The 13,139-nt window shown below is 31.8% G+C and overlaps 2 protein-coding genes across 4 annotated transcripts; one reads left to right on the top strand and one right to left on the bottom strand.

Moving 5' to 3' along the window:
- The first annotated feature begins 3,239 nt into the window (after positions 1 to 3,239).
- Positions 3,240 to 6,567, top strand: LOC107927153 (protein DETOXIFICATION 3). 3 transcript variants are annotated; one of them, XM_016858186.2, is made up of 8 exons: positions 3,316 to 3,702; positions 4,719 to 5,263; positions 5,354 to 5,440; positions 5,526 to 5,582; positions 5,664 to 5,766; positions 5,883 to 5,902; positions 6,001 to 6,206; positions 6,337 to 6,567. In XM_016858186.2, exons 1-8 carry the CDS (start codon positions 3,478 to 3,480, stop codon positions 6,348 to 6,350), a joined length of 1,257 nt encoding a protein of 418 aa, XP_016713675.1. In that variant the 5' UTR covers positions 3,316 to 3,477; the 3' UTR covers positions 6,351 to 6,567. The 3 variants fall into 3 exon arrangements, with proteins under 3 accessions (XP_016713667.1, XP_016713675.1, XP_016713656.1); XM_016858167.2 differs by having other exon boundaries at positions 5,664 to 5,902; XM_016858178.2 differs by lacking the exon at positions 5,526 to 5,582 and having other exon boundaries at positions 3,240 to 3,702; positions 5,664 to 5,902.
- Positions 6,568 to 12,083: 5,516 nt separating this feature from the next.
- LOC107927145 (leucine-rich repeat extensin-like protein 6) lies at positions 12,084 to 12,925 on the bottom strand. The gene has a single exon (XM_016858155.2). It carries the CDS (start codon positions 12,681 to 12,683, stop codon positions 12,381 to 12,383), a length of 303 nt encoding a protein of 100 aa, XP_016713644.1. The 5' UTR covers positions 12,684 to 12,925; the 3' UTR covers positions 12,084 to 12,380.
- Positions 12,926 to 13,139: the final 214 nt, after the last annotated feature.

Below are 13,139 nucleotides of genomic sequence, written 5' to 3'. Positions count from 1 at the left end.
TAGTCTAATCTTTTGGGAAATTTAAAATTAAAAAAAAAACTAAATTCAAATTGAATGAGGTCCACAGGTATTTAATTGTGATAATCTGTGTTCACATTAAATGAAAAAAAAAACGTAGAAGAGTGCCAATTTCAATGGCCTCAAAATCTATAACCTTCATTTTTAATATGCGTCGGCGCCATTACCTTTCCTCTCATAATAATATTGTGTCAATCTTTTTATCTCAAACAAACAACTATCGCCTCATGAATTTTCCCATCCATTTCTACTCACAGCATAAATACTTAAAATATAATTTGTTTTTGCTTAAAAATAGAATGATTCGTTTGTAATTAAGTTGGGCTTCAATCTTCTTACAGATAAGCAAGCTTTATGGGTTAGGGCACTCAAAGCTAAGTACAAGATTTTTTAATATTGTCTAGAGGATATTTCAAGAAGTGTTTCTTTGTGTGGAGATCGCTTGCTAAGGTTTGGCCCATTTTGTGTCAAATTCTACTTTGGTCGATTAGAGATAAGAACCTTATCAAATTTTGGATTGATAATTCGATAGCAGAGGTGGGTCCTCTTATTAATTATTGTCAGACTCCTTCCCTCATTGATGAAACTATCACTCTTCAAGAGGTAATGACTATAGAGGGTGACTAGAATTGGGATTATATGCGATGTTTTTTAAATAATGATATTCTTTCTTATATTGTAAGCATATTGTCTCCGATCCACCTAGTAGGTCCTGATGCAATTGGGTCAAGTTTGACCACCAATGGTAAGTTTACAATCAAAATAACTTACAGTATTTTAGTGAAAAATTCCCTTAATCCATCAGAGGATAAATGGACCAGGTGTCACTCCTGTTGTTAAAAAAAATAAATTTAGTCCTACTCAATGCCCTAAAAGTAACATTGAAATTCAGGAAATGCAAAAGACTCCTTATGTATTAGTTGTTGGAAGTCAAATGTATGCTCAAGTATGTAAGCGTTCGAATATTGCATACATTGTTGGGATGTTAGGCAGATATTTAAGTAACCATGGTAACCGAGAGGGTTATGAGGTATCTTCAGAAAACTAAAGATTACATGCTCACTTATAAGAGATCAGATCATTTGGAGGTCGTAGGGTATTCTGATTCTGATTTCGTTAGGTGCCAAGATAGCAGGAAATCTACATCTAGCTATACTTATCTATTAACTAGAGAAGTTATATCCTGGAAAAGTGTCAAACAGACACTTGCAGCTTTTTCCACTATGGGAGCAGAGTTGTAACATGCTACGGGGAATCAAACCATGGAATATGGCTACGGTACTTTGTCACTAGGCTGCACATTTTGGAGAATGTAGAAAGACCACTCAAATTATTTTGTGACAATAAGTTAGAGGTATTGTATTCCAACAACAATATGAGCTCATCTAAGTTAAAGTACATTGACTTACTAATTGTGAAAGAAAGAGTGCAAATTAGACAAATATTCATAGAGCACATTGGGACAAACTCCATGATAGCGGATCCACTCACAAAAAGTTTACCACCCAAGGTCTTTTATGAGCACACTGCTTATATGAGTGTTACATTATTTGAGGACGTTACGGTTTAGTGGGAGTTTGTATTTTATTTGCTTTATGTTTGTTTTCAGACATTTATGTATTTGGTTATTTTCTAATTAGAAATGAAGTATTCGGTTTATTTGATATTGACCTCACTTGAATTTAAGAAGAACCGGTTGAAAATAAGCATGTTTGGTTCACATTGCATGTAATTTCCATGCTACGCGGCCATGATTGATCTATGTCATTTGACTATATTTGTATATGTGACCATTGATGAGTTTAGTCATGATTAATAAGACAAAGACTGCTTTGATCCTAAATGGATATAGTTGATGGACGAGATTGTTATAGAATACCTGTTATATGATAGCAAATTTTGAGCTCAAAAGGTTATACATTTATCAGGAAACATATGTTGCCCAAGTGGGAGATTGTTGGATTAAAATCTTCAATTATGGGCACATATGTATAATGTATAATGTTATTATAAAGTGTGATACAAAATTAAGTGACCAATTATGTTATAAGTATCATAGGTATTAAAGTGTCTTGGAAATAAAGTGTAGATACCATAAGTGGTATTTATAATTTAATGAGGGGCCAAATTATAAATACCTAAAACTGATTTAATAATCAGTTATTTAAAAGAGGTATTGGTCCCCAAGAAATAGGTAGATCTCGTATTTCTCTTCCATCCCCATCACAGGGTTATACAAAGAGAAAAACTATTTTCTTAGAAGATCAAAACTTTCTTTGCAATCTCCAACAATGGATTTAGGTACGTTTCTGCATATAGTTTTGTTCTTATTGATCTGACATGACAGCTTATAGTTTATATCAAATTCTTTTGGTATTTCAATATCAACGTCTATTACTTCCACTCGAATCATGCCACATAATTAAAATTAGTACACTTATCACATGCATATGCGTGTGAAAATCATATATTTAGAATACTTGTGTACATTTGAATATAACATACAATAAATAATTAAAATGTAAGGTTTGAAATAAATTAATAATAACACGTGTAATATGTACAATATTTTGTTAAAAAAATTTAGATTTAATTGTTAGTAAAAAAAATTAAACACGCAAATACATCATATTAAAAATACTAAATGTACTTAGAATACATGTGTGCATTTGAATATAACATATGATAAACAATAAAAACGTGAGGTTTAAAATTAATTAATAATAACACATACAATATGTACGATATTTTATTAAAAAAAATTAGATTAAATTGTTAGTAAAAAGAAATTTAAACACGTAAATACATAATTAAGTATACTAAATGTACTATAATTATTTAACAAGATGTTATATTCAATTTTAAGTTAGTGTCAAGTTGTCTTGTGACACTAACAGCTTAAACGGAGATATTATCAAGAAGATTATGACATACCCTTAATTACCATTTATATTACTAAAATTAATTTAAAATAACCGATAATGGATATCATCATGATTGTATAAAAAAAATCAATTGATTCATTAATTTATTATGGAAATAATTTTTCAACAAGCGAAGTAAATTTTAGCAAATAAATATATACTTTTCAGGCTGTATCACTTCCATCTCACTCTCACGGGCTGAACAAGATAATTCTGTAAAGAATTAACAATTACAGAAGAAATTTGGTAGTTTTAATTAATATAAATAATCATATTACAATGGGTGCAAATTGAACAAAATTTAATGAGTCAGTAGTCAGTATCGTGGTTTTAGGGGCAACAACCAATTTGCTTTACCGTTTGTATTTGTTTGGTTTTGTTGTTTTGCACCTTTTGGTGGTTTTAGCTTATGCTATCATTTCTACTAGATGACGACTAAAAACACAATGATAGAAGCAACTGGATGTTTTAATTAATACAGTGCTTATAAAAAATTTGGAGTTACAAGGTAGAGGAAAGTAAAGAGAAGAAAGAAATGGATGAACTGTTGTTGGGGAAGAGGGAAGGGAGGAGATGGGGGTTGTTCCTGGAAGAGTTTAAGAAAGTGAGCTCGGTTGCAGTTCCTTTCATGGCGGTGGCAGTGTCGCAATACCTTCTTCAGGCTGTGTCAGTGATGATGGCAGGTCACCTTGGTCAACTCTCACTCTCTGCTGTTGCAATCGCCACCTCTTTCTGCAATGTCACTGGCTTTAGCCTCCTAGTAAATCTTACTTCCTTCCACTTTTTTTAATTCCGAATATTACTTTAAACCTTACTAATTTAATATATAGATAAGTTGATGTTGATATCCGCTACAGCTCAAGTTGGGTTTTAGTGCGTGTTTGGTTAGATGAAAAAATTAAATGTGAAAAGATGGAAAGAAGATAAATTTTGGAGGTGGTTGGTTAGGAAGAAAAGTGAGAAAAAATAAAATATGAGAGATAATTATTTTTTATCATAATACATATAAGTTAATTTTTCTAAATTAAAAAGATGTGATGAAAGAAAATGAAAAAGATGTGTATATTAATTCAAAAGTATACATTTTTAAACGTATTATATATCTTTTTTTTAATTCTATCAAGTAATGGAGGGGAAAATTATTATTTTTCTTTCATTTGTTTTATCTTTCTTACAAAAGCACACTTTTGAAAAAAAAATTATATTTTTCATCCTCTCAATTTTTTTATTTATTTTATCAAGTATCAAAATTTGAATATGTTTTAATAACTTTTTAAGCATAATTATCAAGTTAAAATTATTTAACATTACAAAATTGAAAGGAAAAGGAAGGTGATGATGGAATTTAAACTCATGTAGATATTAAACGAAAGTTTTAATTACAAGTTTAAACAAATCTTAATTTTCATATCAACAGTGAAGTTAGAAAATGGGTAAGGTACAATCCAAATCTTTTCAAAAATAATAATTTCATCCTACCCTAGGAAACAATGAGAAGAGATAACAGTTTGAACACTTTCTCAGTTAGAGAGAAAAAAAAATTTAGTCATTTGTGATTTAATCTGAACCGGTTGAGTTAGATTAAAAATTTGTTTGAATTAAATGTTAAAATATTTTTTGTCAAATTTTAAATGTTTAAATATTTTTTAATAATTAATTTATTTTGAATCACAATCTAATTAATTCGACCATTTGTTGGATTCCAATAGTTTGAAAAAGTAGTAATGTGGACCTAATGCTAATTAACACCGGTTATTTATCTGCTGAGAATTGAAGTTGGGATTTGCTGGTGCCATGGAAACCTTATGCGGTCAAGCTTACGGAGCAAAGCAATATCAAAAGTTTGGAAGTTATACTTATTGCGCAATAATGTGTCTAATTCCAATTTGTCTTCCGGTGTGCCTGCTGTGGGTATTCATGGACAAGCTATTAGTGCTAACGGGGCAAGACCCTGAAATTGCGAAGGTGGCTTGGAGATACGGGATATGGCTTATTCCTGCGTTATTCCCCTACTCCATTCTTCAATCTCAAGTTCGATATTTCCATACCCAGAGCTTGATTCTTCCAATGCTCTTCGTTTCACTCGCAACTCTATGCTTCCATGTTCCTGTTTGTTGGGTTTTGGTATTCAAATCCGGGTTAGAAAATACGGGAGCAGCACTGTCCATTGGCTTGTCTTATTGTTTAAACGTAATCTTGCTTGGTTTCTACATGAGATACTCAGCCTCCTGTGAGAAAACTCGTTGTTTCATCCTCAAGGATGTGTTCTCGAGTGTCAAGCATTTCTTTCGCTTTGGAATTCCTTCTGCTGTAATGCTTTGGTAAGTCATTCCTTTTGGCCCAACTAATGGTGATTTTGTTTTGGTTCCCCTAATGACAATGATATACTCTTGTTTCTTTGTTACAACTAGTCTTGAATGGTGGTCTTTTGAGATTCTTATACTCCTTTCCGGACTCCTACCCGATGCAGAGCTCCAAACATCAGTTATCTCTATATGGTATGATTATTAAGTGTATACATATTCAATTATATTCTTGGTTACTGCATTCAACTTCAATATCCATTTGTTTTTGAATCTGCAGCTTTACAAGTTCGTCTCTACATTACTACATACCATTTGGGATTAGTGTTGCTGCAAGGTTATTTGACCTTATATGTTTTCAGTTAAAATTATATGTTTATAGATAAAAATAATTTCCCCATCCTACAATATTGTGCAGCACTAGGGTATCGAATGAGTTAGGTGGCGGAAATCCAGAAGCAGCACAAATTTCTACCCTTGTTGTGCTGCTTGTTACACTTACAGAAGCAGTAATTGCAAGCGTAAGTCTTTTCTGTTGCCGACACATATTCGGATATGCATACAGTGATGACAAGGAAGTAGTCAATAATGTGGCAAAAATGGTTCCCCTAATGTGCCTATCAATTATCATGGACAGCTTACACGTGGTACTTGCTGGTCAGTTCCCAACAAATGTGTAGTTCACAATTGCTTGGAAAAGAGGGTGGGGGGGGTGTTAAGGTAATACCAGACTAAATCGATGATTGAAATGGCAGGCATTGTGAGAGGAATTGGGTGGCAGCATATTGGTGCTTATGCAAATCTTGGGGCATATTATCTTGTTGGAATACCAATGGGAGTATTAGGTGCATTTGTTTGGCATTGGAGAGGGGAAGGTCTTTGGCTTGGAATGTTGTGTGGATCCACCGTACAAGGAATCCTCCTTGCTTTAGTATCCATTTTCACAAATTGGAAAAATCAGGTTCTTCTTCACAACCATTTCACTATAATTTTATGTTATTCAGATTTCCATTCCAAATATGTATATTTAATTATTATTAGTATTCCTAGACTTGGATGGTTAATTGGAATGCATGTATGGTAATTTGCAGGCAATAATGGCTAGGGAGAGAATGTTAGATGGGACACATGTTCATGGATCATTTTAAAAGACCCCATCACAGAATGCAGCTCCCAACATAAAAGAGCAAGTTCTGTTTTTTTTTTCAACCAGATCCTTCTGTACCAAATGTTTTTCTCGCGTGTTCAGGCTGTGAAAACTTATTTTATTAATTTTTATGTACTTTTTTATATTAATAAAAATGTAATTGTATTTTTTTTTATCTACGATGATAATTTTAATAATGATAAAGTACTAGACCTAAAAACTGATAATATAAAATAATTAGTTCATAAATGTCCTTATATATTTGATTAATATACTTTTTCCCTATTTTGTAGATGTCTGATTTTTTTAAAATCAGACATGTGTATTTGCATATACATTTATATTTTTAATTTATAATCTATAACATCATACATAGATATACTATAGATATAACGTCTTCATTTTTTCACTATGTTATTTAGTTTCACACTAGTTCTAATTGTGTCGATTAGTGCGCATCATTTCAATTTTAAAACGAAACAAGCAATACCTTTTTTTGTACTAGTGAAAATTTCAATCCATACCGATCACATTGGCTCATTTCCAGTCACACTAGTGCAATACATGAATACTATTAGAAAATGTAAAAATTTTAACTATTTATTATTTTGCTAAAAACTTAATTGAATTGTACTAACCAATCAAAACATTTTAAACTTCAAATTTATTTTTGGACATACTTTTACATTTAAAATATAAAATATAAAATATTCAAAAAATTATAAAATCTAAAATATAATAAAAAATCACTCACCTGATTATTAAAGAAAAATTCCCTTCTCACCCTTTAGCTTCTTTTATCGAAAAATCTCCACTTACCTTTCACTCTCTGTTTTTTTTGTTAATTTTGGATTTATTGGATGGATTTTTATTGGTGGAGTCTATTGATGAGTATTTTATTATTCTTATTTTTATATTAACTCTTTAAATGTTCTTATTTTACATTTTTGTACTTGGTTTACGAAAATGGAACTCCGAAACTGCATTTTACGATACCATTAAAAATCAAGCCATTACAGGTTCGATAGGCCCGGCCCGACTTAGGTCGAGCTTGGACAAGGATTTTTGTACTTCAAGTCAACTTGGCCCAAATTCAATTTAAAAAATAAAAAAAATATTTTTAAAATTTAAATTTAATTATAAAATATATAAAATATCAATTATAAATATATTTTTTTCAATATTTTATTATTTTTTAAACAATAAAATTGGCTTTTTAAGCGAGTCAGCCCAGCTTGAAATGAGTTGGGGCATGAAAAACTTTTTGGAGCCAAGGCTTGGCCTAACCCGGCTCGACCCATTGACAACTGTACTTAAATGTTTAAAATTTACGATGGTATGTATAATAAATAAACAATGGATTGAACAAGTCACTCCTACGACCACTATAATGCTCTAGATCCAACTGAACTTTCAAGCTAAGTTTGAGGTGTTATGTTCTAAAGGTGAATAACAAGTTCATATTCGAATATGCCTCACTGAAGGATAAAGTATCATATAATTATCATATTATAAATAACTACTCATGTTTGTTTCATAAGGATAAGTATACCTCACTAAGAGAAACTAAGAAATAAATAGTTTTGTTTACTTTGTTTAGTCGATGCAACATAAGAGAAGGCTCGCATGACATGCTTTGCGAGGTGAGGGAGAACACATTCCCTTAACCTCTTCAAGTGAATAAAATATAAGTATATAATTAATATGTTTTAATTATTCTAACGCGTATCCAGTAAGCCTTTCAAGGAGACGAAGAGGTAGAACTTGCCTTTACAAGCACTAAAAATTAATTGACTAGTTGCCTACAAGGCATCTTTGCCTTTAAAGGCTATCGCATTTCTCAATTTCACTTGCTCACAAGGTGGTGGTTTTATTATGCATACACCAAGGCCCATACGCTAGTTTGTTCGAATTATGGATTTAGTTTTCCTAAAGGTCCAGTTATGATATCAAACTCCAGGCAGATTCGAGTAAAATGTGTCCATGTAAGAGTTAATGACTAAAGGGCTTCAAAGATTGGTTCGTCCCACTGAACAGTTTGAGAAAACTACACCAGAGCTTGAGTTTTCCCACAAGTGGCTGGAGGGAAAACATGCTGTCAATGAACCTAAAGAAGTCTCAGATCTTGAGTTTAAGAAAGCTAAAAAGAAAGAGATTGGTGATCAGGGAGTGCCCACTGCCGCAAGCATTCATTCCATCCCCAAGGGCCTCAAGGTTAAAACAATTGCTGACCTTCGAGCCTCCATTGAATTCAATCAGAGGCATTATGTAAGCTGCGAGCTGAAGCTAAAGCTGTCAAAAACATGGCTGACGAAGAGACAACCTTGCTAGCTGATATTTTAGTCTGTCCAAATGATTAATAGTTTGCCATTTTGTCAAACAAAAAGGGGGAGAACGGTGGTGTAGATTAAAGGGAAGATGATTGTTGGAAAAAAAATTATTTTGAAAACGATTTTCTCGCACAACGGAAAATAAAAATTTTAAAAATTGAGTCAAATTTTTAAATTTATAACAATGAACCCTTTATTGAAATCGCACTTGTGTTTTCGGCTAGACAGATCCTTGTCGTTCTCAGATTTCAACCGAACGACTTTCTCTACTATTATCGTACCGCGAATTGCTTTGTGTGTAGGGTCAACCGATTCAAATCAAACACTGAACCAGAAATAGTTTTATTTACTTTCAGTGTGAAAGCAAAACTTCTCTCAATAGAAACCGACAAAATTGTTATTCCGGAAAATAGATTTAATACTTAAAGAATAAATTCTCACTAGTTTCGGACAGAGTAACAATATTTTAAAATTATGTATTTAGTCCTACCAGTGCCATCTATTTATAGAGAGAAGAGGTGAAAACCTAGTTAATATGTAGAAGTCTATTTCAAATAGAAAAAAAGAACTTCCATATCTGGCTTTTTGGCCTCTCCCATATCGGGTCTAATTACAAGTATTTTCTAAAATTTTAACCCAATATTTTATAATTTGATCTAATACGATATTTATTTTTTTATTTCCCAAAATAAACATCTCAAATTAATTTCCCAGTTAAATAATTTTCTAAACCCAATTCTATTAAAATAATGACGAATTTACCGTAAAAAAAATTATGAGAAAATATATTTAATATTTCTACATTCAACAGATTCACTATGACTAAATGATTTATTTCCATTTTCGAATTTCATTTAATTCGAAAATCATAAATTCATTTTCAGGTCATTTTCATTTTCGTTTTGGAAAAATCCTACATTTATTTCCAAATGTTTCTCATTTCTCCATTTTTACCATTTCTATCTATTTTTGTTCATTTGATTCAACATTCAATTCATTTATGGCTTCAACAAGCTAGTGGAGGGACCGATTGGACACATGTGATTAGGGCTCAAATAATTTTTAATTAAATTCTCGCTTTTTGCCTATTAATTATAAACTCATTTAATCACGAAATCATTCTATTATACTATCATGAATGAACTCTCCCTAATGACATATCATTACGAAAGCAACTTAATCAGTGCTCGTCCAATGACATTGTCATAAGTGTGTTACCCTCATAGAATATCCATAATCTCTTTGGAATAAATTTGTTCTTCCAATATGATCATATTTTATCTCATGGTAACTATTATATCTTCTTTCATATAAAGCCAATTACTATAAAAAAGTAATCAAGTCATTCATCACAAAGACGAACGATCCGTGGCCACATTTACTTTTCATCAACCATGTAATGCTAATGAGAAAATATCATTTATCTATATCTCAAGCTATGACTTACAATGTTGTGAATGACACAATGTTGTGAATGACACTACATACTACAGAAGTCGTATAACCAACGCACCAACTTTCGATTCTTTATCTATTTGAACTTAGACTTTTACTTATATCAAAGAATACGAGTCACGCATATGTAGTCCGTCATCCACTCAAGATTTAAGTATGTCACACTTTGAATGTTACAAGTGAATAAATCCATAAACAGATTCAAGATCTATTTTTCTTGGATCCAATCCAATGTACTGTCAATCACATGTATGTCTCTATTTTCTGAAAGTCATCCGAACCGTTGTCCAAGACAATACATCTCCCTAATTGAACTTGATAAGCGGCATATTAATTTTTCAATCAATTTACTCATTTCCAATTAAACTAAGAACATGTTTAGGTTCGTCTATTAATATAATTTATCTTAACGTATTATGATTCAACCATGTAATAGCATTTAGTATTAGTTTAAATATTAAACAACCAGTGAGCCAATATTTCTTTTTTTTTTCTTAACAGACAAAAAATCACATGAAAACAATTATACAAATTATATTAATATAATCCATGAATTATTTTATTAACTAATGTGTTTAACAAAAATACAAATTCACTAACAAATATACCACACTTAAAGCACTAGATCCAACAATAACTTAATAATAAAGATGTTGACTTTTGAGTATATTCATTTATAAACTCTTTTACATGATTTTTTTACCATCTTTTGTTTCTTTGTTACAACTAAGTTTTTATTGAGTTAATGAGAATGTGATAATGGGAGTTGAGGTCACCTGATGATATAACTTTGGTCAACAATTTGTCAAAAATGAGAAGTTATTGAGAAATATAGAAATAGAAATAGCAATCAAGTGCCAAAAGAGTGCACACTCCCTAACCACCACCAAAATTGTGTGTAAAGACAATTTCCTTATCTAAAGTATTAACAATTTAGTAAATATTGTATTAAATATATGAATAATATTTAATCCATCAATTAAAAAATCACTTAAAAAATACATTTTAAAGATGGAATTGAATCAACCCATCTAATCCCTTCAAATGTGAATATTGAATTGGACTAAAACTTTGATTACTTAACTGCCTAAAGTCAATATTTGCATTACTTGTTATTAATTTATTTTTAGCTTATCTTATTTTTTGTTTTAGTGGGATTTGATAGATTTTTTATGTTAGTAAATCTCAAAATAATCTATTTAATTGAGAGATATGCCAATGTACTGAGAAACTTAAGCTTTTAATTTGTTCTTGTAAGAAATATTATTATATAAGTACATATTAATAGTAAAACTTTTTATATGATTATTTTACTTATTAAATTCACAAGGAGTCAATTCAATAGTAACAGCATCCACTCTTCCAGATAAAAGGTGCGAAAAATTGTCAGCGTGATCTGATAAATTAAATCACTTGCTGTAGTTATTAAAGAGGATAAATATTTATCACTAAGGTAGACTCCGGATAAATAAGAAAATCGAATTCATAAACAACTCATCTATGTTATGTTTACATACTGTAAAAAGGTACCCACTTTCTTGTCACGCTTAAACGCTTAACTATGTTGGTTTGATTCTTATCAATTATTCAAGCTAATGTTCTAACTTTAATTTGCCAAGAATTTATCTTAGATGATTGACTATAGTCTTCAATTGAATTCATTGAAGATCTCTTCATGGATTCAATTGGACAGCCTCCTCTATTTTCCACAGTTCCATTTGGTTTCATATATCATCTTAATCTATTTTTGTTAATTCTAAACTTGTTGATTTGATCAACTTTATCAAGATTCGTACCTTGTAAGAGTCGACAACTGAGAAAATCACAATACGAGTGAAGCAGAGGCAAACAAAAGCAACACTAAAATGATTGTACTGGAAATGCATAAAAAATGGGCTCTTCCACCTGCTCAATTGGATCTTTTTATTGTTGAACATTATCTATTTTACTGCATAATTTGTTATCCAATCTACTACCGGTTTTTTGGGGGCGAAAAACATAATAGCATCGTCTTTCTTCCAGGCAGCACATATATAATTAGAAATAAATTTCTTAAGGCTATTAAAAACAAGGAAAATTACAGACAGAGGGGGGAAAGGAAGAAGGGTAAAAAAAACCTACATAACCTTTAATTGCCTCATGGGGAGATAAAGCTCGTACACTGCTGAAATATAAAACTCTCAAGGCAATTATTTATAGCTAGCTAGTATGGTGGAGGAGGGCGATTCCAAGGCGGTGGTGGTCTATATGGATCAAAATAAGGTGGTGGAGGAGGTCCAGGAGGTGGTGAAAAAGCGTGAGGCGGTGGCGGTGGACCCGGTGGATGGTGATGATGAGGGGGTGCGGGAGGAGGAGGTGCAGCATAGTAAGGCGGAGGTGGTGGGGGTGCACCATATAAGTGCGGTGGTGGTGGTGCAAAAGGATCTTGTCGTGGTGGCGGTGGTGGTGGTGGTGGTGCAAAAGGGTCTGGAGGTGGTGGGGAGGGCGGGTGCCTACGAAACTCCATCAATTGGCAGGATTTAGATTTTAGAGATAAGGGGATTTGATGATATATATATAGAGAGAGAGTAGAGATGTAATAAAATGATTTGAGACTGATAGTTGGATGACTGACGGAGGGGAAAGGAATTACTTAGCCACAAAGAAATGAAAGGGTGAATTACAGGTGTGCAAGTGTTCCAGATATTTTCCAAGGATAGAGGTTTTGTTTTCCAACCAATTTTATATTTAACATTTCAAAACAAACACGGATCTATAATCTCTAAATTTTCTCTACTTTTTATATTAAGATAAAGCTAGTTGAATTGATTGACTTTATAAAATTTTGCCCATCTTGCTTACCTACCAAACACCACTCAACTTTTAAATTTTGTCTTTTTATAGCATACAATCAAAAACATTTTCCTGGCAGCATCATGGCTGTTTGAAATTTAAGTATAAACTTATGTAACATTCATCATCA

Source organism: Gossypium hirsutum, chromosome A12, assembly GCF_007990345.1.
Source record: "Gossypium hirsutum isolate 1008001.06 chromosome A12, Gossypium_hirsutum_v2.1, whole genome shotgun sequence".
NCBI lineage: Eukaryota > Viridiplantae > Streptophyta > Magnoliopsida > Malvales > Malvaceae > Gossypium > Gossypium hirsutum.
Note: the sequence above shows the minus strand (reverse complement) of the source record. Positions and strands in the feature narration are given on the sequence as shown.